The 27,775-nt window shown below is 42.7% G+C and overlaps 2 protein-coding genes across 5 annotated transcripts in view; both read right to left on the reverse strand.

Annotated features, from left to right (window-relative positions):
• Nucleotides 1-2,297: 2,297 nt before the first annotated feature.
• The window catches only part of LOC123763654 (zinc finger protein 84), a 114,732-nt gene continuing 89,254 nt past the window's right edge, over nt 2,298-27,775 (reverse strand). For 3 of the 4 annotated variants that reach the window (XM_045750919.2, XM_045750927.2, XM_069302174.1), the window contains exon 2: nt 2,298-5,535. In XM_045750919.2, the coding sequence (XP_045606875.1) occupies nt 2,856-4,229 (1,374 nt within the window). In that variant the 5' untranslated portion in view covers nt 4,230-5,535 and the 3' untranslated portion in view covers nt 2,298-2,855. Of the gene's footprint in view, nt 5,536-23,522; nt 23,591-27,775 lie in introns of all 4 variants that reach the window. The other variant, XM_069302171.1, reaches the window with a different exon arrangement.
• LOC138351987 (uncharacterized protein PF3D7_1120000-like) lies at nt 20,541-23,574 on the reverse strand. Its single transcript, XM_069304164.1, has 2 exons — nt 22,941-23,574; nt 20,541-20,665 (listed from the first exon to the last, which is right to left on the reverse strand). Exons 1-2 carry the CDS (start codon nt 23,572-23,574, stop codon nt 20,541-20,543), a joined length of 759 nt encoding a protein of 252 aa, XP_069160265.1.

Raw genomic sequence — 27,775 nt, forward strand, 5'->3', positions numbered from 1 at the left:
AGTGAAGATCACCCTAAATGCATGCAGCATTAAGTACTGGTACTCCTGGCCAATGCCCCAATGCACAGCAGGTACAACCACTAGAGGCAAAATCCTGACATAAAATGGCATCCAGAGTAGACGTCAGCCCCAACCGGCTTCAATCGACAAACTGGCAGTCTAGTGGCCGGCTCGGTGGAGCGGGGAAATGAGTGGCACGTCTGGTTGATGGTAATTTGCTTGTTACTTTGTTTTTCTCGGGAGGAGATCTTGGGCTCTGTTCAGTCTTAGGTTGCACTTTTCCTCCAGTTGGGGTTAGTTTTGGGGCATCTACTCTTCTGGCTGCCTAATCCTGGTTGAAGGCAGACATGAATATACTCTCAAAGAGTGGAGCTTTCATAGACCATTGCGCCCTTGCTTCTCTGAGGGAACCAGGTTCTGGCTTGTGGTTCCCGGTAGGCATAGAACTCTATATGACTGAAGCTCCAGACTAATATAGCTAATACTAGTCTGACAGTGCCAGGAAGCCAACAGGGCTCCCCTCAGAAAATATGTTACCCAAAATAAATAAAAGGTAAAATTGCTTAAAAGTTTGACTGTAGTGCAAAGTGTCACATATTTCACATCCCACCTGGTCATAATTAACCTGGATAAACAAGTGTACACTGCATTTAAAATAAGATATAATATAGAGCTGTCTCAATACCATAACTTTCACATTATTATATAAAATTTATTAATTTATTAGATACAATAATTACTTTTAGAATTAGATGGGATATTATGATGTGTACTCACCTAGTTGTTCTTGCGGGGGTTGAGCTTTGGCTCTTTGATCCCGCCTCTCAACTGTATATCAACTGGTGTAAAGATTCTGGAGCCTATTGGGCTCAATCAAATCTACATTTGAAACTGTGCATGGGGTTAGCCTTCACCACAACACTGACTAATGCATTCCATTTGTTAACTACCCTGACACTAAAAAAATTCTTTCTAACATATCTGTGGCACATTTGGGTACTAAGTTTCCACCTGTGTCCCCTTGTCCATGCTCCACTTATGCTAAATAGTTTGTCTTTGTCCACCCTGTCAATTCCCCTGATAATTTTGTAGGTGGTGATCATATCTCCCCTTACCCTTCTGTCTTCCAGGGATGCAAGGTTCCTGTACCCTTTCCTCGACAAGTTTCGCAATTCAAGTGACCTTCACGACTTCCGCCTACCACTCAGTTCTGGGATGAGTCTGGTGGCATACCTCTGAATCTTGTCTAACTTTGTCTTGTTTAACTAGGCATGGACTCCAGGCTGGAGCTGCATACTCCAGGATTTATCTGACAAAGGTGATATACAAGGTCTTGAATGATTCCTTACATATGTTTCTAAAGGCAGTTCTTATGTTGGGCAATCTAACATATGCTGTTGATGATATCCTTTTGATGTGGGGTGTCTGGGGACAGGTTCGGTGTGATATCATATTATCATTTATCAATTCTGATTGAAATTACCTACTTAAAATTATCTGCTAGATTAAGGACCTGCCCGAAACGCTGTGCGTACTAGTGGCTTTACAAGAATGTAAATGCTGTACTATCCAATGTATTCTCACAAACCCAATGTACCTTCTTGTATATATATATATAAATAAATAAATAAATAAATATCAACCACAGATCTTTCTCTTTAATTGACTCTTGCACAATTTCACCTCCCAGATGGTACCTTGTGTTCAGCCTCCTGCTCCCTCTCCCTAATTTCATTACTTTATACTTTCCTGAGTTAAACTTTAGTAGCCATTTTCTAGACCATTCCTCCAGGTCGTCCTGTAATCTCTGTCTATCTTCATCTGTCTTAATTCTTCTCATAACTTTTGCATCATCAGCAAACATTGAGAAGAATGAGTCTATACTCTCTGGAAGATCATTTACATATCAGAAATAGAATGGGTCCAAGTACAGAGCCTGTAGGACTCCGCTGGTGACATCTCGCCACTCTGATGTCTCCCTCCCCTCACAGTTACTCGCTGTTCCCTATTGCTTAGATACTCCCTTATCCACTGGAGCACCTTATCTTTTACTCCTGCCTATTGCTCCAACTTTTGTAACACCTTTTATATATTCACCTAGTTGTGCTTGCAGGGGTTGAGCTCTGCTCTTTCGGCCCGCCTCTCAACTGTCAATGTTTTATGGGGAAAAGTGTGTGTGTGATACAGAGGCTGACTACTGTCAGGGAAGACTTGCTTGCCTTTCATTCATTACATATATAAATTCACATCTAACAATTTAATCTACTATTTGTAAATGATGAAAAGAAAATACAGAAGAATTACACAGTTTATTAATGCAAAAACATTTAATGCTTCTCAACTGACCACATAACCTAACTAATTCTTCAGTGAAACTTTACCAGAATTTTTGGCCTGTGCAGTACTAATTTCATTTTAAGTATGGGATTTCTAGGAATATACACATTGCTGAATATCTATCAATAAGTGACAGATAACAGGTAACTTGACTGAAAATTTAATTGAAAACCTGTAGTGGTTTCAAAAATATGATTTACATTATAATTTATGTTTGGAAAATACAAGGAGGACTGGTTCTAAATCTGCAAGCAGAAATAGCACCACATGAGACCAGAAGGGATGCTAAGATGCGCAAAATAGCCCCACTGAAAAGCAGAGATGCAATAGGCATGCTGAGAGTGAACTCAATCAACATCAAAGGCCCAAGATTTCTCAACACTTTTCCTCTATGCATATGGGCATAATTGACTGATCTCTAGCAGTAATTTATGATTTATGTAATGTGATGTGATTTATAAATCCCCTGTGAATTACCAAAGCAGATTTTAAGCTGCCTTTAAAACTCTAAAAGTGTGCTATGGATTCTGTTTGTGAATTTTTATGTGTGTTCTTAGAGTAGACAGCTGTGAAAAGTCTTTCTCACAAACAGAACAACAATATGGTTTCTCACCTGTGTGAATTCTCATGTGTGTTACTAGATTACATTTTATTGAAAAATCTTTAAAACACACAGAACACTGATAGGGCTTGTCTCCTGTGTGAGTTTTCGTATGTCTTGCAATATCATTTTGTGAAAATTCTTTTAGACACACTGAACACTGATAAGGTTTCTCCCCTGTATGAGTTCTTATATGTCTCACTAGATTATGTTTTTCTGAAAACTTTTTTAAACACACAGAACATTGGTATGGTTTCTCTCCCGTATGAGTTTTCACATGTTTTCCAAGAGCAGGCTTTGTTGCAAAGTCTTTTAGACACATTGAACATCGATATGGCTTCTCTTTTGTATGAGTTCTCATGTGTGTGGCAAGGCTATTTTGTTGTGAAAAATGTCTTTGACACACTGAGCACTGATATGGTTTCTCTCCAGAATGAACTCTAAAATGCTTTTCTAAGTCGTATTTGTTATAAAAGTCTTTTAGACACACCGAGCACTGATATGGTTTCTCTCCTGTATGAGTTCTCATGTGCATTTCTAAATTTTTTTTAATTGAAAAGACTTTTAAACACATTGAACAATTAAAAGGTTTCTCTCCTGTATGAGTTCTCATGTGAATCATTAGATTATTTTTTTGTGAAAATTCTTTCAGACACACTGAACATTGAAATGGCTTCTCTCCTGTATGAGTTCTTGTGTGGGTTGCTAGAGTAAGTTTCTGTGAGAAGACTTTTTGGCATACAGAACACTGATATGGCTTTTCACCTGTATGAGTTCTCATATGTATTTTTAAACTATATTTATGTTTAAAGTCTTTTAGACACTCCAAACACTGATGTGGCTTCTCTCCAGTATGAACTTTCATGTGTCTCATTAAATTGTTTCTCTGTGAAAAGTCTTTCAAACATACTGAACATTTATATGGTTTCTCTCCTGTGTGAGTTCTCATGTGTGTTATTAGAATAAGTTTATGTGAAAAAGCATTTTGACACAGTGAACACTTGTATGGTCTCTCACCTGTATGAGTTTTCATGTGAATTCCAAGACTATATTTATGTGAAAATTTTTTAAGACACTCCAAACATGAATAGGGTTTCTTTTTTGTGTGAGTTCTCATGTGTCTTACTAGATTATTTTTTTGTGAAAAGGCTTTTAAACATTCTGAACACTGATATGGTTTGTCTTCTGAATGAACTCTCATTTGCTTTGCTTCACTAGATTTTTCTAAGTGAGCATTAATGTGGTCGGTAGTGAAAGATGAAGGTGTCTGGGAGGTAGTTCCAGAAGCCATAACTATGTAGTTATGTATAATCTACCAATTGTTTTGTTTAACTTATACCAAAAGTTTATTTTTTTATAGGAAATATTTGTTAATGCTTTCTTTCAGAACTGTTTTGAAACATCAATAGTAAGTGACATTTTTACTATGTGAATAGTTTTGCATATTCTAGGAAGATTTTGTTTGAGTTTTATCCTAAGTCAAGTCTCACAAAAAATACACTTAAAAACTTTAATTATTTCTGAATGCGTGTGGGATGTGATTTACACAACTTTAATTCCCAAAATAATAAATAATAATAATAATAATAATAATAATAATAATAATAATAATAATAATAATTTATTTGCAAGTAGGTACAATGGGTTGTGAGATTACATAAGAAAGGTATTTTTACATTCATGCAAATCCATTAACACGCATAGCATTTCGGGCAGATCTATTCTAAAGGAATACACACACTGAATGCTAGCTTTAATTATTTTTTCAATGTACACTGCCATGTGCGTTATCAAAGTAAAATGTGATTAGATAAATATTCTAACCACAGAACACCAAAATAATTTCACTACACTAAATATACAATGCTGTATGTTTATCAAGTACAGTACTGATATAGTTCATTAATAACAGTCAAAAAGAAAAGTGTTTACATGATCATCATTACCCTACACTGCACAATAATATGCTAAGACTCCTATATTTACAAATGTGCATATATGTCTAAGTGTAGTTAGATGATACAGGAATTTTGATTAACAGTGACATGAAGGGACAAAGTAAAGAGAGACATGTGATCCTCTCATCACAACAATTAAGATTCCTTCACAATACACAGTAACTGAACTTGCAATGTTATATTCGTGATACAGCAGTTATCTACTTCTATACAATAGTTTTTCAAAGATTTTACTTAAAGTACAGTAACAATTAAATATTTTTCTCACACAATATTCCATGCTAAAAACGTAAATGAAATTCAATAAATATTAATTAAATATTCTCATTTCACTTGGAATCTACATCAGCTTCAATTAACTTAAAAGTGTTAGTAACACACAAGGATTACTTCAGATGAATGGTGCACATGAATATGTGTCAAAAGATTGATAAGGGTGTCTCTGGAGTGTGCTGTAGTAATCAGCTCAGCTTCAAGATCCTAAGCGATGAAGCAGTAAATGCAGTATTTTTTACACTGCTGTTTTCTATGATACTCAGTAATGACACACAAATATATATCGTGTTTCTGCCACTTACATGACATTCACGGCACCTGATGTTGGCACAGCAAATTTAATCCTCCTGGTGTATGGATGAGCTGCAAAAGAAAACAATGAGGGATTAACAAATTAAATTAAACATTAACCCCTAAGTTGCTCTGGGCTATTTGGCCTTCAATGCCCACCAGCACACGCAAAAAAAAAAAAAAAAAAAAAAGTCTTATAAAAGTGTTCATTTGGGTTCCCTGATCATGGGAAAAATAATAACAAAATCATAGGTCGCATATTTTGGCCGCAATAGGACGAGGAAGTCTAGTAAAAAACCAGTGTTGAATGTAATGAAACACCATTTTCTGGGTGAGTCCTGGAGGCTTCCTGAAGCTATCTAGGCTGATATGGATATCCCTAACTTTGTCATCAGTCGATGTGGATGGAGTTCTAGGCCTACCGGGGACCACAAGCCAGAACCTGGCCCCCTCAGAGAAGCACAAGGAGCAATGGACCATAGAATACACACGTGATTTTGGAGCATTCTATATCTGCCATCGACTGGGACATGCACCCAGAAAGGTAAGCACCACAAAATAAACCCCTATTCTGGTTAACAAAATGCAAAAAGACAAACGAGTGGACAAAACTCCTCAATTGAAAACGAGCAAAGAAGAATGACGTCACATGAGCCGTGCTGCAGGTCTGTGCAGCTCTCCCCTCCCCGGGAGGGGAAAGGGGGAGCCCCAGACCGCTGCGCCGGCAATCCACCCTGCAGTTCCAAGGCTGGATATCAAAATACACGTAAACCGCCGACCGGAGGGAGGGAGGGAGGGTTGTCAGAGAACTTCCGGGACTTGCCCAGAAAATGGTGTTTCATTACATTCAACGCTTGTTTTCTGCGAGAAGCCCCTACGGCTCCCCAGAGCTACTTCACCAAAGACAAAATAAAGAAGGGTACTTGCCCGGAAGGCGGTCGGTGCTCCACACTTCAACTTGAAGTCGAGACACGCTGCAGCCGTTGACCCAAAGCGACAAAGGCTTTGTCGGCATGGGGATAGACCGCAGGCTGGCTAGACTTAACCCTTAAACTGCGCATGGCGTATATATACGCCCTGAGTAACATGTCCCATGGTGCGCATGGCGTATATATACGCCATAGGGTGCCAGGCCTCATTCAAATGGCCCGCGGCTACACGGGGTTCACAGTAGCTTCCTCAGGGCTCTTGTAAACAGATGCCATTTTAAAAAAAAATCGTGGGCAATATTCTCAGGTGTGAGAGGCACAGTACTGTTGGAGCAACCAAGGCCGGCGCACGCAGCATGAGCGAACAGCATTGATGTTCAGCTTGTGACCACAGCATCGCCGAAAAATGTCAGAATAAATATATAATTGTTATTATTTAGCGATGACAATATTACAGATGACCCATGACTGTGATATAAATAACCAGGGTTGTGATAATAGCAGGATTGTTGTAATAATTAGCGCTGTGGGAGGAGTGATGCTGAGAGATGGAGGGAGACAGCATCGTTTACTGACTGTGTGGCTACCTGTTATTGTCTGCATTGACCATACCAGGTCAGTGGTTCTCTATGGTGAACACAAATGTAGATACTTATATATAATGTGTGTATTAGTGTAATAACAGCAAAAGGATTATGCTGGGAGGAGCCATATGGGTGACGGAGGTGACGTCGTCTGCACGATTTGTCTAGCTGTTTAGAGGGTGGCCACTATGCTCTTTGGGCGCACTACAAGCTTAGGTGTACAGTTACGGTGCATAAAACATGTAGATATTTATATATAATATGTGTATATAGGGTAATAACACTGCAAAAGGTATTGTTGGGGGAGAAAGTTTAGTGCGTGTGACCTTGAAAGAGTGAGGGAGCCGCCATCTGTGTATAGCGACGACTCTTAGTGCCTGAACTAACTATATCAGCTTAGCTGTACAGTTGTGGTGAACAAAATATATACATACTTATATATCACGTCTATATAGTGTAATAACACCACAAACGGTATTGTTGGGGGAGAAAGTTTAGTGCGTGTGACCTTGAAAGAGTGAGGGAGCCGCCAGCCGCCATCTGTGTATAGCGACGACTCTTAGTGCCTGAACTAACTATACCAGCTTAGCTATACAGTTGTGGTGAACAAAATATATACATACTTATATATAACGTCTGTATATAGTGTAATAACACCACAAATGGTATTGTTGGGGGAGAAAGTTTAGTGCGTGTGTTGAGGGAGTGGCAGCGAGTGGCTGGCTGGTGTGTGGCGGTAACTCTTCGTTGCTTTTCGACTCTCAATACCCACTTAGTGGTTCGTTATGGTGACCAAAACATGCAGATACTTATATATAACCTGTGTATAGAGTGTAATAGCAGCAAAACTATTTGTTTATTGTTTTATAAACATAATAATTGAATCACTAATATGCACATCATACTTTTGAGTATAGCCATTATTCACCACTTTTATTATATAAATATATTACAATACACACTATTGAATAATATTACTGCAAAAAAACTAAGAAAAAATCAATCGGAAACATTGAAACAATTAGGTAATAATATCTTTGTGGCAACTCCCATCTGTCAGCGCGGGTGACGCTGACCGGGTCTGACGACCGCTCTGTCAACGCCCACTTTTTGCCAGACTTCCTCGGTCAATTGCGCCCAAAATATGTCACCTACGATTTTTTTTTATTTTTTCCGTGCTCAGGGGACACAAATTAACACTTTCGCGCTATCTGGACGCGCCGGCGCGTTCGGTTTCGTCTAACGTAAACGCATAGTGGACATAAAGTTATGTCAACTTTTAAAATATTTGTATAAAATTCAATTTTAATCCGATTTCATTGGGGTTTGTTTCAAACGACGCGCCATGAAGTTCTTTTTCTCACCACTAGGCCGCCTGGCGCGTCGGCCTACCCGGTCACGTGACGGGCCCATTGTTTTCGTGTCACGTGTCGTGAGTCGATCACGCTCCCCTCACGCGCCAAACTCGAGCATTTTTACCCGTTTCCGTGTGGATTATACCCAATTACTTCATCAAAAATGGATCAAGGTCAAGGCCCAAGCACTTCTACGCCCAAGGAAGCCTCCAAGTCATCGAGAGTGGACAAAATAACCCAAATTTTTAAGAAGTGGAGCGGAGTGAAGCTCACACCAACGAAAATTCCAGGCCTTGTGGAGGATTTATCAGAAGCTGAAGGTGATGTAGAGGTATTGGAGGAAGATTTTGGAATCCACAACGATTATAGCGTACCTAGAGCTAGAGGGAATGATACGGCAACGAGTGATGAGGAAAGGTGTGAACCACTTCGATCAAATGGTTAAATATTACCATTTTACCAGGAAAACTCACAAGTGGACCAAAAAGATTACCTTTTATTTCCTGCAAATGGCATTGCATAATGCCTATGTTTTGTACAAATACAACACAACTGATCGAAAAAAGCTAACGCCCTACAGTTCCACGAAGTGGCAATCTGGGCCCTATTGCACTGGGACACAGAGGAGTGGCCTAAAACAACATCATCATCTCAACACTTGCGGCACGCTCCAGACATAAATGATGACACAGCTCCTGCCAATGCTGACGCCATGCCAACTCCCGGACCATCTGGTGTGAGGCGGCCTTTGTTCACTACACCACCTCAAGATGAAGCAGACAACAAATCTGAACCCGAGATGTCTGCCACACTGCCAGTTGACGAAACTGTTTTGTCAGATGAATCTGACTCTCCTGCAACTCCTGTTACACCTCCAGCGAGAGGATCTGGCCGCCCTATTGTTGATTCAGAAAATCGCATGAACTACAAACTGAAACATGAAATTTACAGACTGCCCAAACGTCTCAAGTGTCATGCATGCGCACGGTCCGGTAAAAGGAAGGACACGAACTATGGATGCAAGACCTGTGGTGTTGCACTCTGTGTTGTTCCCTGCTACACCAATTACCACCGGAAACAGGTGTATTGGGTGGTGAAGAAGTAACCACCCGCAACAGCTTCACTCCACCTACAAACCATCTGTTGAGCAACTTCAGGAATGAAGAACCTGAAGAAGGTGGAGTGAAGAACAAATGCTCAACTTACTGTTCCACAACCAGCCTTCCCTTGGTAAGTACACCTATTTGGTCCAAGTTTGTGTAGTATAATTAAGCTCATAGAACATTCTATTGCGAAAACATTGCCACAAAAATGAATGACATACATACAATAATAATATCAGAACAGTGAAATAAGTATAAACTTTCAAAGCAACGTTTCGCACATGTGTCGTCCGGTCACCGTTACCGGGTAACAGTGCGCCCACTTCCCACACTCTTGCGGGTGGGCCGGGACCATTATTCTACGATTATATTCATATCACCGTGTTGGGAATTTTATTGGGAGTCCATTGATACCAAAATTAAGGCTGTAGGACAATTGTAGAGGTGATAATAATCCCAAGAGTAAAAACATTTTGTTGCTGTTGAGCGCTCACGGCGACTCATCTTCATACTTATTTATTTCATGCTGGTATCTCTATAGCTTTCGTGACTTTTTTTACTGATGTTCTTCTAGAGAATTTTATTGCGAACACGTTGATACCAAAATGAAATACGTAGCATGAAAACTAAGGTCAGAAAAGTAAAAAGAGTATACACATTTTTGTTTTTATGCTTAAGCCATAAAAACGCCGCGCGCACATACGGTTGGCTGAGTGACCTTCGCCGAGAGCGCGAAAGTGTTAACATGTTCAGAAGACGACAAAAATTTTTTGAAATTTTTTTTTTCTTGCGCCCAGGGGTGTAAATGTCCCAAGGACCCCTGAGCAGTGTAAGGGTTAATAACCCTGCGGACATCCTGAGAGACCTGTACCCGCGAACAGGGAAGAGAAACCGGATCAACCCAAAGCGCAACCCCGGCCACAGAAGCCATGGCGCGCAAATAACGGCAGAGGGCCACAACCAGGCACAACACATGATGCACCCCCGGCCCGACCAACCAAGCATCAACAAACCAAGGACCCCTTTTGGGTTGCAGAAATGCAGGGAGCAGAAAATGAAGCTCCCCAACCCGATCCCCAGAGGCCAATGGCAACAGGAAAAGAGCCTTCGAAAAACAATCCTGAACTGAAGGGGCCACAACAAACCGAGGAGAAGAGAGAAAGGAAAGCACTCTATCCAACGACTAGGACGGCTCAGGAGTTGCATGAGCAGGCCGGAGGTGAAACAACGCATGAGACAGCTTGCGAAACCGTGCAGAAGTAACATTCATACCGAAAGTAAGCTGAAGCGCATCCACCAGCGCTGCACGATACGAGGCGACAGTATTCGGCATAAGATGACGGTCCTGGAACAACCAAGAGAAAAAGGACAACACCACCCGAACCGAAATTGAAGTACCTGTACAACAATGAAGAGACAAAAAAGAACCGGAAGAACCGGAAGAACCGCCAGGAAACTTCATACTGCTGCCGAGACAAAGCCAACAGGTGGGACACCATCAATGAAGCCACCTGATCACCATACAGATGGTGATAAACCCAAGTCAAAAACACCAAACGCGAAGACTCGAGAAGAAGAGCAAACTAGTTTCGTAACGAACCGAGCCAATCTTCTGAAAGAGGCAGAGCCACGGAAAAACCACTTGGTTTGGACACCGGGCAAGCAGTGCCTGAAACCACGGCTGGGCCAGCCACCACGGGGCCAAGAGGACTACTCGCCCCTGGTAAGTCTCCAAGTGAGCCAGGACCTGGAGCAACAGCTAAACCGGGGGGAAGAGGTATAGGAACCCGGACCTTGACCAGTCCTGCCGGAAGGGCAGGAGTCTGGGCAGACTTTACTCTCTCAATCCAAGTAAAGAGATGACAAGCAGAGAGAAAGATCAAGACAGGAAAGGAGGCAAGTCCGAGAGTCCAAATGAGTGGGCTCACCAGAATTCAGAAGAGACAGGGAAGAAGAGAGGATGAACGGTTCAAGAAGGCAACCTCGGGTGTTAAGTCAGAACATCACCCCAAAGGATATGTCGACAATTGAAATCACCCAGCAGGAGCACAGGCTGTGTCAAGGAGTCCAGTAGGTGCTTAATAAGATCAGGAAGAGAAAGCAGAACATTCGGGGGAAGATAAATGGAACAAACCGTGTACCATATCCCCACAAAGATATGGGCAGCAGAACAGTATAGAGGCGACGGAAAAAGTAAGGGAACATCAGAGCGAATGAAGAGAGCAGAAGAGTTAGGAGATCCAGCAACAGCCGGGGGGAGGGGGGGGAAGGAATAGCCAAAGAAGGGACCAAAACGAGCACCAAGCATCGGCTCCTGGAGATAGACACAAAGGGGCGAAAACCGTGAAATCAGAAGGTGGAGTTCAAGGAAATTGGCGTAAAATCCACGAATGTTCCACTGAAGAATGTCACGATATATCGTATCGTGTTATTTCATTGCATAAAGGCACGATTATTTAAGTCATACGTTCATTATTACAGGAAGAACGAGGTTAACAACCATGGAGGTCGTTAACGGTCAGCACGGTATGGCTCGTCCGGTGGCGGGAATTTCTGTTAGCCAATCAGAACCACCGGGCGAGGTAACGTGTGCTGGCCGGAGCATGTGGAGAGACAGACATCTACTCCCCTCCATTGAGTCAACAGGCTGTCGTCGCGTTTGGATGTGTGACCAACAGACCCAACTGTTAGTGTGCTCCACCCTCACGAAGGAAGAGGACCTCGAGGCATGGTCGACGTTCTTGAAAGTTATGGAAGATAACAGCTTTGAGATTTAGAGGTCGGCGTGGAGGTAACGCGCTGATTTTCCGAACAGTAGTCCTAATTACGGACATGTGGATGAATTTATAAGTGGAAAGAACAATCGGATAAGAGACGACCATTTCATGGTCGCAGTGTCTCTCTCTCTCTCTATATATAACTGTACTTGTGTACAATGCACACATATATATATATACATGTAATATATTGTATATAAGGTGATTAGAGATATATCCAAATATATCCATGATGAAGTTTTATACCATCTTATTTTCTTGTCCTTTGTCAGACCTCAGCACAAAGTGTGTCGCACCTGACAATAGGTCCGGCTGAGGCTGACACCTGTTCAGATTCATGTACTATGCTTCGTTGTGGTACAACGAAGCATAGGATAAACATTCAGAATAAACCTAAATTAAATGTGTTGGGTTGTCGATAGTTCGATCCCAACACATATGGGGGCATGTCCGGGATTGTTTTGAGCAAGACACACTGTGTACACTTGCAGCACTCATTGCTAGTCATCTAGGTATCCAGCCAGGTAAAGTTTCATCATGGATCGTGTACAAGAATTTATAACAAAAGAGGACCCATTGATTTTGGAGAGCTGTACGAAAGAACAGCTGAAGAAAATCGCCGAACACTATGAGATAGAATTAGTGTCGACTAAAGTGGTCTATATGAGACAAGAACTTGGAAATAAAGTAAGGTCTCGACGCGAAGATGTAGGAGCGGTAGGATTAGATGTGAGTGCAAAGGAAAGTGGGGAACAAGATAATGAGGAAGTGTCTTCTAATTCGTCTCGTAGGAGTGGAAGTTTAGAATATGAATTGGAACGTTTGAAACTGGAAGCTCAAATTAAGAGGGAAGTGAGAGAGTTTCAGTTAGAGAAACTGAAATTGGAGCAAGAGAAAGTGCGACTTGAAAGTGAGCAAAAAACGCGTGTAGAATTAGAAAAGGAGAAAACGAAGCAAATGGAAATCGAAGCAAATAAATTTGTGGCTGCTCAGAGGCGAGAGCGAGAGGTACACTCGGAGAGCACACCTATACCTGCAGCATATGATCACAAGGCACATGAAAAGGAGGTTCCGCAATTTTGTCCAGAAGAGTCCGAGTCTTTTTTTGAGCATTTTGAAAAAGTTGCTACACTAAAGCAGTGGCCAGAGGAGGATTGGGCCCAATTAGTGCAAATAAGATTGACTGGGGCAGCGAGAGAGGCCTATACTCAGCTCTCTCTTGAAGATTGTAAAATTTACTGGACTGTGAAAAACAGCGTATTAAGGTCATTTCTACTGACACCTGAAGCTTACCGGAAGCGGTTCAGAGAAATGGTAAAGACACAAAGGAGCACATATGCTGAAACAGCCAGATATTTGGAACGTAGATTCCAAAGGTGGATGGGTTCCGAAAAGGTAGAATCTTTCGAAGACTTGAAACAATTGATGTTAATGGAAAAATTCTTGTAGATGGTGACTCCAGACACCAGGTTTAAGGTGCAAGAAGCAGGAATAAAAACACTCTTAGAAGCAGCGGACAAAGCAGATGTAATTACGGAAGCTTACAGAAGTCTCCAGGAATATGAAGAAAAAGGGCACGCAAAGTTGCAGGGTAGTAAAAGACGGTATACGTGGAACAGTAGAGATGGTCGTGGATATACTGGCAAGCCGATAGTCCGACAAAGTCAGGGGTATGTGGAATTTTCTCCGCCGGGAGGTGACGAATTCGAGGGTCAGGCTAGCGCACCCTCGGGTCAGGGAGGAAATACAACGTCTAGATATCGAGGTACAGGACAGTGGAGACGTGGCGAATCCTATTATAATGGACAACGTGGTCCGAGAGGACGAGGATTCTCTTCTCAGGTAATATGCTACACATGTAACAAGCCTGGACACTTAAGTAGAGAGTGTAGGCAAGGCAGAAGAGTGGTGTCCCTCACAGTAAGTAAATACAGAAGTCCTTATATAAATTTAAAGGAGGAATTGCCCCAGGAGAAGATGTCCATTACGAAAGGATATAACCCTTTCATTAGCAAAGGTATGGTGAGCATTGGGGGTCAGCCTGATCAACAAGTCACAATATTACGTGACACAGGAGCGAATCAGAGCTTAATACTGAAAAGCTTGATTCCTGAGTAGAGATCTTGTATAAATGGACAAATAATTAAGGTACGGGGTATAAATTCAGAGATGCATATACCTGTGTGTACAGTAAAGCTAACCTCTGATTACTTTACAGATGAAATGATGTTAGGGGTGTGCTCGGACATACCCATTCCTGGAGTACATGTCATCTTGGGCAACGATTTGTGCGGCTCAAGTGTGTTGCCAGAGGTACGGCGCAATGATGTACCAAACGGACATCAAAACAATTTGCAAGATGAAGAATGTAATAACATAACGCTCGCCAGTATTCTGGATGATCCCTCGGAAGATGATCAAATAGAAGTATATCCAGCCTGCGTCGTAACCCGAGCGCAGAGTGCTCGACTAAGAGATGTGCCAGAGAGGATGGACGTATCTTCTGCAATGGAGGAGGAAGAGGTGGATTTTGGACTAAAAGACTTGTTCGAGGAACGTGCCGCACCAAGTACAGTGAGAGTGGAAGTAAGACCACAATTACCATCCCACATAAAGGTAAGCAAACCAGAGTTTATAGCTGCCCAGAAATTAGAATTTGAAGAATATATAAAGGAAGCTAAGGGAGGAAATGCTTGTATCACGTCACCCACTTACTATTACCTGGACGACGGGGTTTTGATGCGAAAATGGCGATCAGACCACGCGCCAGCTGACAAAGACTGGGTTGAAAAGGATCAAGTGATGGTACCTAAAGGTTATAGGAACTCTGTATTGGAAGTTGCCCATGCATTAGAAATGGCGGGACATCTCGGTGTCCATAAGACACTTAGGAAAATAAAAGACCATTTTTATTGGCCAGGTATGACTGCAGACGTAAAAAGGTATTGCAGAACTTGTTTACCCTGTCAGAGAGCGGGAAAACCTGCTCCAGCGCTTCTTAGAGCCCAACTAAAGCCAATTCCAGCGTTTGGGGAACCTTTTGAAAGGATAATAGTGGATTGCGTAGGTCCCCTACCAAGAACAAGAAAAGGGAACGAATACTTATTTACCATCATGTGCTCAGCGACTCGTTTTCCCGAGGCATTTCCCGTGCGAAAGATAACCTCCAGAATATTGCTTGACAGGTTACAGCAATATTTTTCGTGGGTAGGAATGCCGAAGGTTTTGCAATCCGATTTAGGCAGTGTTTTTCAATCAAAGCTGTTCCGTAAGACAATGAAGGATTGGGATGTGAAACAGATTAGGTCATCTCCCTATCATCCCCAATCTCAAGGGGCCATCGAACGTTTTCATGGCACTATGAAGAGCCTTTTGCGAATTTATTGTGCTGAGCAAGGGGCACAGTGGGACGAGGCCATGCCCCAATAATGTTTGCTATCAGGGATTCGGTAGTTGAGTCCTTAGGCATGACACCGTTTCAATTAGTATATGGGCATACGGTGAGAAGTCCTATAGTTATGTTGAAGGATCGGTTAACATCTGAAGATTCAAGAGATAATCTGGAATCGTATGTTCAAAAGTTTAAATGCAGATTGTTCAGGGCGCGAAAGCTGGCGAAGGAAAATTTGAAAATATCCCAAGCGACCATGGCAAGATATTACAACAAAGGTACCAAAAAGAGAAGTTTTAATGCAGGTGATAAGGTATTGGTCTATCTACCTGTAAAAGGGACGGTAAATGATTCAAAATTTTGTGGACCTTATATGGTCAAGAAGAAACTTGGTGATTTAACGTACGTAATACACATGCCTGACAGACCGAGAAAATCCCAGATATGTCACGTAAACTTAATGAAAAGGTATTGGGATAGAGATGAGGATGGGCAACTAGACACTGCTGTAATGTGCGCAGTTTCCAATGAGTTTACGGAATTAAACCATAAGAGGCTAGAAAGAGCAGATGGAGCCCGAATTTCTAATTCTCAGTGGTTACGAGAGATGAATGCACACTTGACATACTTAGATGATCAAAGGAGGCAGGACATAGAAGAGATTCTCATGAAATACCTATCACTATTCTCTGACGTACCGCGACGACACCGCGAAATTACGCACGAGGTAAATGTAGGAGGAGCTCGACCAATAAAGCAACATCCGTATAGAATAAATCCTGAAAAGAGAGAAATTATGCGACGTGAGGTAAAATATCTATTGGATAACAATCTGGCAGAATTGAGCGACAGTGATTGGAGCTCACCTTGTCTACTGGTGAAAAAGCCAGATGGCACACATAGGTTGTGCATGGATTACAGAAAGGTGAATTCGGTCACTATTGCAGACTCTTACCCAATTCCTCGAATTGAGGATTGTATTGACCAAATAGGACACGCCCAGTTCGTATCTAAAATTTACCTTTTGAAAGGGTACTATCAGATACCCCTCTCAGAGAGTGCCAAGAGAATCTCTGCCTTCGTGACACCTGACGGTCTTTATCAATATAAAGTACTACCATTCGGTATGAAAAATAGTGGAAGTTGTTTCCAGAGAGCCATGAATAAAATCCTACAAGGAATGGTAGTTTGTACAGTTTATATTGATGACATCATAGTGTATTCACACTCGTGGGAAGAACACCTTCATCAACTAAAAGAGTTGTTTGATAAATTGGAAGAGGTAAATTTGACTATTAATCTCCCAAAAAGTGAATTTGGCAAAGCAAAATTGCAATATCTTGGATACATCGTAGGACAAGGGGAGGTTGCCCCTGTCAGACAAAAAGTTGAATCCATAGATAAGTACCCTGTGCCTAGAGGGAGAAGAGATTTGCTCAGGTACCTAGGCATGGTGGGGTACTATAGAAAATTCTGCAGAAATTTTGCAACCATTGCAGCACCATTAACAGGACTTTTAGCGAAACATAAGAAGTGGCAGTGGGACGAAGCCTGTCAAGAATCGTTTAATAAAACGAAATCATTGCTAACAGAAGCCCCTGTATTGGTTTCACCAGATTTTCAGAAGCCATTTTCCCTCTTTGTCGATGCAAGCGATATAGGTGCGGGCGCTGTTTTGACTCAGGACCAAAATGGAACTTGTAAACCAGTGTCCTATTTCTCTAGGAAATTTTTACCTAACCAAAGAGCATATAGTACCATTGAAAAGGAAACCTTAGCCTTAGTGATGGCGCTACAGCATTTTGAGGTATACGTGGGAGCGGGCATAGGACCTGTTACGATCTTCACAGATCATAACCCGCTCGTATTTTTAAATAAAATGAAGAATACCAACCAACGCCTAACCAGGTGGGCTCTAATATTACAAGACTATAACTTAAATACAGTGGTACCTCGGAATACGATTGTCCCTGTATGCGAGGTTTTCGGAAGGCGAGCAGTATTTACTCCAAAAATTTGTCTCAGAAGGCGAGGGTTACTTCGGGACGCGAGTTTGTTGATACGCGTACAGGCCGACCTAGCGCGTGGTGGTTCGGCGATCGTCGCCCCTCCGCCCCTCAGTTTACCATTGTCTCGCGCTCAGTGACTACCCCCACATCAATTCTTCTCGCGGATTTTCAGTGTTTTGTTGGATTTTTGGTGATTTGTCTATACAATTTGTTATTATATATCTCACCATGGGTCCCAAGAAAGCCAGTGGTAAGGATAAAGGCCAGAAAGCTCATGTGAGGATGACAATAGAGGAGAAACAAGAGATCATTCGGAAGCATGAGAACGGTACACGTGTTGTTGAACTTTGTAGGCAGTACAACAAAGCCACATCAACAATATGCACTATACTTAAGAAGAAAAATAAGATTATGGGTGCTAAAGTGGCAAAAGGAGTAAGAACATTAACGGCACAAAGACCACAAATACTTGAAGAAGTGGAAAAGTTGTTATTAATTTGGATACACGACAAGGAGTTGAGGGGTGATAGTGTTTCGGAGGCCATTATTTGTGAGAAAGCCAGGGTGTTGCACGAAGACCTTCTAAAGAATACCCCTGCAACGAGTGATGCAGATAAGAAAGAGTTTAAGGCAAGCAGGGGCTGGTTTGAAAAATTTAGAAAGAGAAGTGGTATCCATAGTGTTACAAGGCATGGGGTTATGTGATGTGATTATGGAAGGGGACTCCCCTTCCAAACAGTAACTCCTCTCCTCCTCCCCCCTCCTCACCATCTTCCATACGCCTACAGCACTCAACAGCAAGGTAAGTAATAACTGGAACATAGTTTTGTAGGTTTATTTAGATGAATTAGGTAAATTAGGTATAAAAATTTAGTTTGATGTGGGGTTTTTGGGGTAGTCAGGAACGGATTAATTCATTTCCCTTTATTTCTTATGGGGAAATTAACTTCGGAATGCGAGTTTTCGGAAGGCGAGGCGTCTCCAGGAACGGATTAAACTCGTATTCTGAGGTATGCCTGTATAGTACACATTAAAGGAAAGGAAAACGTAATGGCTGACGCATTATCCCGTAGTATGGTATAAAGAAAACAGTAGACAGTGTGAAATAAAACGTTTTAGAAAAGAAAATAGTGAAGTGATGATGGACGGTAGACTTCAGGAAAGTACTTTTACATCAGCCACACCGTCCAAAGTGGTGTGTTCAGAAAATGTACATATGTATTTTTTGTATAAACTTAAAGATAATTTGTTGTTAAAACAGATTTTGTGTGCAGTCGGAGGCAAAGGAGATCCTGTACGCCAAAGATCAGTGGTCAGTAGGTACGGCAACATGTCTACAAAATGATAAGGTATGTCTGATAAGACATGTCATTACTAGAATGAGTCGAATCTTTGTAGGATAGACGAAAAAGGAATAATGCTACATTCGGTAGAGAAAATTAGTTTGTATGCTCCGGAATAACACTCTTTTAAGGGGGGAGGAGTGTCACGATATATCGTATCGTGTTATTTCATCGCATAAAGGCACGATTATTTAAGTCATATGTTCATTATTACAGGAAGAACGAGGTTAACAACCATGGAGGTCGTTAACGGTCAGCACGGTATGGCTCGTCCGGTGGCGGGAATTTCTGTTAGCCAATCAGAACCACCGGGCGAGGTAACGTGTGCTGGCCGGAGCATGTGGAGAGACAGACATCTACTCCCCTCCATTGAGTCAACAGGCTGTCGTCACGTTTGGATGTGTGACCAACGGACCCAACTGTTAGTGTGCTCCACCCTCACGAAGGAAGAGGACCTCGAGGCATGGTCGACGTTCTTGAAAGTTATGGAAGATAACAGCTTTGAGATTTAGAGGTCGGCGTGGAGGTAACGTGCTGATTTTCCGAACAGTAGTCCTAATTACGGACATGTGGATGAATTTATAAGTGGAAAGAACAATCGGATAAGAGACGACCATTTCATGGTCGCAGTGTCTCTCTCTCTCTATATATATATATAACTGTACTTGTGTACAATGCACACATATATATATGACAATGTCAGACCACGGAGGAAAATGAAACAGGAATTTCCTTAAGTACTTTCGTATATTAAATACATCTTCAGAAGGAATGATTCCTTCTGAAGATGTATTTAATATACGAAAGTACTTAAGGAAATTCCTGTTTCATTTTCCTCCGTGATCTGACATTGTCACATTCTTAATTACGTGTTTATTTTCGTGATTTACACACACATATATATATATACATGTAATATATTGTATATAAGGTGATTAGAGATATATCCAAATATATCCATGATGAAGTTTTATACCATCTTATTTTCTTGTCCTTTGTCAGACCTCAGCACAAAGTGTGTCGCACCTGACAATAGGTCCGGCTGAGGCTGACACCTGTTCAGATTCATGTACCCCGTTGTGGTACAACGAAGCATAGGATAAACATAGGTCGATAGTTCGATCCCAACAAGAATGAACATCGACAAGAAGAGAAAGAACAGCAACAGAGAACAAGGAAGAAACAAAGGTGAAAAAGAAACACAGCGCATTAAAGAAGCTCAGGATCAGGGTCAGCAAAGTCAGGGTTAGGGGGCATGGGTAAACTGAATAAAGGAGGAGGGAAGGGAGCTAGAGGACCAACCAGGGGTGGACGAACAGGGTCCGGAGGAGGAGGAGAAGGAGGGGGGGACAAACGAGGGTCAAGGACAGCAGTATGAGGGGCAGAAACCAGGGAGTGCACCTCAGCAAGGGCAGCAACCGAGAGGGAAGCAGGGGCCAAAGAAACCTCCATAGCAGGAACAGGGGGGGCACGACCACCAAAACAGGAGGGGATGGAGCGAGAGAGTCAGAGGTAGGGGGCAAGGAAGAAAGCGAAGCCTTCTTTTCCGCCGTTGAGGCGGAAGGAGAGGAGCCAGGCTTTTGTTTCTAACTCGAAGAGACAGGCGTCCCAGCAACAATGTAATGGGCAACAGATTCAAGTGTCTGAACAGGAGAAGCAGAACGAGAGCAAACACGATGGCCGTTGGGAGAGCGATGGACATCAGCCCGCACTGACAGGCGGCATGGAGAGCTAATAGATAAAGGAGAAAGATGGGAAGGAGCATCTCATAAGAGGGAGATGAGGAAGACGACACAGGAGACATGACAGACTGGGCAGAAAGAAGAGGATCCCCCAGACAGAGAACCATGAGGGGGTCCCTTCGGGACAGAACTCAAAGGAACAGAGGAGGCGGCGGTGGGCAAGTTCGGGTTTAAGGGCCTGGAACCGGTTGTGAGACTGAGGAAGGTGGGAAGGACGAGGAGAGGAAGAGCACAACATGCAAGTATAAGAGACACTATCGTAAGATGGGAGATGGCGAACCTGGCGCCTGGCCTCAGGAAAAAACAAACGTTCCCGGTGCTTCAAGTTGAGGACGGCTGCCTCAAGCATGTATACACGCGCGGGAGTAGGTAGGGTGGGCCTCACTGCAATTGAGGCAGTGAGCCTGGGGAGAAGTACACTCCGACTTAGAGTGGCCTTCGCCAACACACAAGGGACAGAGACAGTCAGTACCGGAGCATTTGAGGGCACCATGCCCAAGTCTCCAGCACTTATTACAGAGCCGAGGAGAGGGAATGTACTCCTGAATGGAGCACCTGGCACCAGCAAGAATGACAGAGGGCGGAAGGGTCCTACCATCAAAGGTAATCTTCACAACCCGAAGGGGCTGACGGCGACGACCATGAGAAGGACGAGTAAACGTGTCTACCTGAAGGACAGAATGGCCCTGGACTTCGAGAATATGCTGAATATGGGGTGGGAGGAGAACAGTGCCAACACTGGCATTCAACCGAGCGTTCTTGGAGACCCGAACAGGGGTCTCGCAAAGGCAGGATAAGGTGGCCAAGCGGGTGGCAGCATCCTGAGAAGGCGCATCAATGACACGTGTACCGAGACGGGTGGGGTTGAAGGTAACAGAGGCATCTACGGAATCAACAAGGTGCCTATGGAGGGAGAAATCATCAGGAGGTGAAGAATTCAGAGGGAGGAGATCAAAGTATTTGGCCCACGAAGCAGGACCAAACAAGGCTTGGTACGCATCAGTACGGGAAGGGATCGTGAGAGTGTCGCTGCGGCGTGGACGGCATTAAGAACCCCCAGAGAGGGGTTAAAAAGAGCAGTAGTCACAATGAGAGATGGAGAGAAGCCAGGGGACAAGGTGGTCACCACTGGGGGCTTGTGGCTCGACCCAACCACAGAGGAGGGAGGGGAGCCGAGGGGAGTAGTCAGGAGGGTCAAAGGAGGAGCAAGGTCGGGGGCCCAATGCAGCGGGGCTACAGAGTTCGGTCTTCCAACACAGTCCGACTCAAGGGCTTAGTCGCCCACCCCACAAGCCTGAGAAGGTATAAGAGGAACAGATTGCAACATAGAGACGAGAGATAAGACGTTCATTCACGAATGTGCCCCCACACCGACCATGGAGCCACAATTAGAGGCATGACATCCAACATGAGACATGTTGCCGATCTAGCCGGGGGGCCCCCCCCTAGGGGTGCGTCATGAGTATACGCTCCACAAACGCCACCTTAAGAACCGTCAGTCCGTCGAGATCGGGTTCAGTGACGAAAGGAGGATTGACAATAAAAGGGTCCCCTCATTCGAGACATCGGGTACTACAGTTCTACGGGTGCAGGAGTATGCCTCCTCAAACACCCAGGCGTCAAAACAAAAGGCCAAAAGAATGATCAAAACAGGCACAAGGTCAGCGGGAAACGACAATTAGAAAGGAGATGAGGGGGGAGAAAAACGAAACAAAAGGAAAAGTTGTCCAGCACAGTTAGTGAGGACAGCAGCAGGAGTATAAGGCCACAAAAGGAGAGGACAGTGCCATGGAGCATCACACTCCGGCAGCCGCCCACCAAGCCCCCTCACGGCAATAACAGGCCGGACAGGGAGGGGGTTTGTAGAAAAAAATATTCCTTTCTTCATTTCTATCCCCATTTAGACGTTTCGCTTCAATGAGGTTCATTTTCAGCTTTTCTCTGTCCTTTTTTGAGAGGTCTTGTCTTATTGACCATAGTTTGCCATTCTCGTCACATTGCAATTTTCTGGTATTCTGAAGCACTTTTGTCATATACTTCACTCCATTAAACGTCACCCTTACGGGGCGGTTCTTGTCTTTCTCATATTTTCCTACCCTCCTAAAATCACTGACATGCTCCTCTGAATTTAGGCCTTCTCCTAATCCTACTATTTTTTCTATGATTTTCATCTCTTCTGCTGCTCGGTCCACCCCCTAGATGAAATTTCCTTCTCTAAACATCCAAAAATTATTATGGACTTACTTCTACCTATAGTGTTTTGTACTAGTTTACTGTTGGTTAACGGCTCTTTCCTAATTGCTTGTCTAAGATCCGCTTCTTGTTTGTCATTTCTGGTTTTGACTTCCAAACACACTTCCTTGATTGTCTCTTTCTCTTTCACAACTTGTGCATACGTCTCTTTTATTTCTTCTTTATACTTTTCAAGTTCTTTATTAGTCTCCTCTATTTGAGTTGCCAATAAAGTTTCTCGTTGTATCTCCTTGCCTAACTCCATGTTAGCCCTTAAGGTCCCCTGGAGTTGTTTACCATATGATTCTATTTTCTTGTTAATTTCTTCATATTCCCTACTTTTCACTTTCCATGCCTCATTATCCTTTACTAGTTCCTTGATGTGTTTCTCCTCTATCCTTACCTTATTAGTCAAGCTGGTAATTTCCTTACCTTGCTGGAAAATACTTCCTTTTAAATTACAAAACTCAAACTTGAGACCTTCATTTTCTTGTTCTAACTTAATTACCTTTTCTTCATAATTCCTTAATATGTCCTCAATAATCACTAACCTGCCAAGAAAACGATCTTTCATTACATCTTGTTGTGAGATACCTGCAAAACATTTCTTTGTTGGGATGCTGTCCTCCTCTGTGGTGGCGACCATCTTTGTAGACATTCTGCTGTTTTGAAAAGCAAGGTAAGGTAATTATCAAAAGAAGGCACCAAACCGGGAAGCCTATGTAGCACCATCAAAGTGCGAAATAATCAAAGGGCACTAAATATGCGCTAAAGGATATGCACAACTGTAAGAGGGACAATGCAATTTGAACAGGCAGCAGACTAGGACCTCATCGAGCTATAACGCTCTCCCACAAAGAGCTCTGCGACCCCGGCCACACTCAGCTCTCTGCCCTGCTCCAAGCTCCGTCTCAACGTCTACGACACTGCTGTATCCAGGACTGCTAAATATGAAACTCACTAAACACTGTGAATCTAATCTACCCAACAACGTAACATAAACGTACGTTAGGCACGACAGAGGCAAGAGGAAGAATGTTGTAAGGACGCGCAAGATAGAGAAGGAGCAGGGCGGCGCTCCATTAAGTGACCGTGAGTTAAGCGAGTATGGCTAATTAGCAACCTGGCTAGAGCAGTTTCTCACCGCCGGTTACAATGGCAGGAGGAAGGCTACAGGGAAACACTACATTTGAGAGTACGCAGCTTGTTACCAATGACAGAAGACCAACAACCCTGCCAACAGGCAAGGATGGAGGAATGAATAACAGGATAAAAGTTGGAATAAAGAATATCTTTACGAGAGATGGAACAAGAACGGATAGCTTCTCTAGCGGCAGCATCCGCACACTCATTTAAAGAAACACCAATATGGATGGAAACCCAGCAAAACTCTACTGATTTAAATTTACTAGAAATAGGAAACAACCAATGTTGAATCTCGATGACCACCAGATGGACATTTTGTTTATTGTTTTTCATAAAACAATAAACAAATAGTTTTGCTGTTATTACACTATATACACAGGTTATACAGTATATAAGTATCTGCATGTTTTGCTCACCATAACGAACCAACCATATTGTGAGTCAAAATGCAACGAGGAGTGACCGCCACACACCAGCCAGCCACTCACTGCCACTCCCTCCCTCAACAACACCTCACTCACCCTCATTCTCCTCCCACAATACTGTTTTTGCATTTATTCACTATACACAGATATTATATATAAGTATTTACATGTTTTGTTCACCATTACTGTACATCTAAGTGTGTATGGTGAGTAAAGACAATAAGACGTAGCTACTCACACAGTCAGCTGGTGACGGCCGCCCTCAAGGCCAGACGCAGTAATATTTCTCCTCCAATAATAATGTTTGTGGTGTTGTTATGCTATATACACACATTATATATAAATATCTACCTGTTTTATTCACCATACCTGTACAAATAAGCTGGTATGGAGCCCAAAGTCCATAGTGGCCACCAGTAAACAACATGACAAGTCGTTCAGACGACGCACCTCCCTCACCAAAATGGCGGCTCCCAACCTACTCCTATTGCTGTTATTACACTTTATACACACGTTATATATATGTATCTACATTTGTGTTCACCATAGCGAACCACTAAGCTGGTATGGTGAGTGCAGTCCATAAAAGGTGGTCACACACAGTCAGAAGACGACGCCACCACCCTCCCTCCCACAGCATTAATCCTCCCTCTATGGAGCACAGCGCTAAATATCACCACAATCCAGCTATTATCAGAATCCTGGTCAGCTTTTTCACAGTCAGGGGTCTTCTGTAATACTATCATCGCTAAATAATAGCATGAACATATATATATTTTGACATTTTAGGCGATGCAGTGGTCACAAGTTGAACAGCAGTGCTGTGTGCTCATGCTGCATGCGTCAGCCTTGGTGGCTCGCTCACTACTGAGGCTCTCACACCCAGGAATGTTGGCCACGATTTTTTTCTAGGTGGCGTCTGTCAACTATCGGTCGTGGCTGCACTATAGCTGCCCCTATCCCACCCGGGGCATTTAAATTAAGGTGTAGACACTAAAACAGCTACAGTATTAATGAATTGCACGGTTTCGGTTTTGTTACTGAAATCATCTATACAGGGATACCTCGGTTTAAGAGTTTAGTCCGTTCCTGGAGACGGCTCGTATGTATTCCGAAAACTCATAATCCGAAGCTAATTTTCCCATAAGAAATAATGGGAAATGAAGAATTAATCCATTCCTGACATCCCAAAAACCTCACTTCAAACTAAATTTTATACCTAATTCATCTAAATAAACCTACAAAACTATGTTCAAGTTATTACTTACCCTTGCTGATGAATGCTGTAGGCGTATGGAAGATGGTGAGGAGGGGGAAGGAGGAGAGGTGTTACTGTTTGGAAGGGGAGTCCCCTTCCATTATAACATCAGGCAGTAAAGATTTTTATGGTGAGCACTCTCTGGCACAATTGCCTGCATACCACTAGGTCCTGGTTGTAGTTCACTGCTTGATTTTTTCACAACAAATCTGTCGATGGAAGATTGTTTTCCCCTTCTTCGCAAGATGTCTCTGTAGTGAGGCATCACATTGTCATTGAAAAGATTAATGCAACGCCCTACTACAGCTTTCTCTGGGTGAGTCATTTCAATAAAAGTTTGCATTTCTTCCCACACCTGACACCACTTCTTAATGTCTGCAGAAGGAACATTCTGTACTGCCTCATCCTCCTCCACTGGAGAAACATCCTCAGCTGGGTCTTCTTGCTGTTCCTTGTGAAGGGCTTGGAGTTCTTCTGTGGTTAGTTCTTCGTTGTGTTCTTCCACCATCTCCTCCACATCAGCACCATCCAATTCCAAGCCCATTTGCCGGCCCAGAGTAACAATTTCCTCAACAATAGGTACTTCATTTACAGGCTCAAACCCCTCAAAGTCTAGTTCTCTCACACATTCAGGCCACAATTTTCTCCAGCAAGAGCTCAGGGTTCTTTGAGTCACTTCTTGCCAGGCTTTGTCAACGAGTTTTAAAGCACTACAAATGTTAAAATGGTCTTTCCAGAACTCTTTGAGGGTGAGTTTTGTGGCTTCAGTCACTTCAAAACATTTCCGGAAAAGTGCCCTTTCATAAAGTTTCTTAAAATTTGCTACGATTTTCTGGTTCATAGGCTGAATTAGAGGAGTGGTGTTAAGAGGAAGGAACTTTACTGTGAGAAATTTACTGTATCTGTGCAACAATTCATCTTCCAAGCCTGGAGGATGAGCAGGAGCATTATCGAGGAAAAGCAGGGCCTTGAGTGGCAAATGTTTCTCCTGCAGATATTTTTCTATGGCAGGGCACACCACTGCATTCACCCACTCCAAAAAAAAAAAATCCTAGTCACCCATGCCTTATTATTAGCCCTCCACATCACACACATTTGGTTTTTCTGCACTTTATACTGTTTGAAAACCCTTGGACTTTCAGAATGATGCACAAGCAAGCGTTTAATTTTCAAATCGCCACTCGCAATTGAACACATTACAAACGTAAACCTATCTTTCATAGGCTTGTGTCTGGGCAATGATTTTTCCTCCTTCGTAATGTATGTCCTCTTAGGCAATCTTTTCCAGAACAGTCCTGTTTCACCACAATTAAAATCTTGTTGTGGTAGGTATCCCTCAGCCTCTGCAAACTCTTTAAATTCTTCAATAAATCTTTCAGCCGCTGGTTTGTCTGAGCTGGCAGCCTCCCCATGCCTCGCAACACTATGGATACCACTTCTTTTTCTAAATTTTTCAAACCATCCCCTGCTTGCCTTAAAGTCTATCGTATCTGTACTCGTTCCAGGCGTTTTCTTTACAAGGTCTTCGTGCAATACCCTGGCTTTCTCACAAATGATGGCCAATGAAACACTATCACCCACTAACTCCTTGTTGTGTATCCAAATTAATAACAACTTTTCCACATCCTCAAGTATTTGTGGTCTTTGTTTTGTGATTGTTCTTATGCCTTTTGCCACTTTAGCATTTAAAATGTCCTTTTTCTTACTAAGTATATTGCATATCGTTGACATGGCTTTGTTGTACTGCTTACAAAGTTCAACAACACGTGTGCCATTTTCATGCTTCCAAATGATCTCTTGTTTTTCCTCTATTGTTATCCTTACATGCACTTTCTAGCCTTGATCCTTACCACTGGCTTTCTTGGGACCCATGGTGGGATATATAATAACAACTTTTATGGTCAAATGGCCAAAAATCCAACAAAACACTGAAAATCCTGGTGAAGAATTCAGGCGGGATAGTCACTGGGCGCGAGGCACTGGTAAACTGAGCGGCGATCGCCATGCCACCACGCGCT

Source organism: Procambarus clarkii, chromosome 5 (assembly GCF_040958095.1).
Source record: "Procambarus clarkii isolate CNS0578487 chromosome 5, FALCON_Pclarkii_2.0, whole genome shotgun sequence".
Lineage (NCBI taxonomy): Eukaryota > Metazoa > Arthropoda > Malacostraca > Decapoda > Cambaridae > Procambarus > Procambarus clarkii.

Bases quoted from the DNA above. Each gene is read 5' to 3' on its own strand.
- LOC138351987 (XM_069304164.1), bottom strand. From the start codon at position 23,574: ATGGTCGCCACCACAGAGGAGGACAGCATCCCAACAAAGAAATGTTTT. The intron at 20,666-22,940 runs GTAAGTCCATAA...GCCGCCTGTCAG, and splicing joins ACAAAACACTATAGGTAGAA to TGCGGGCTGATGTCCATCGC.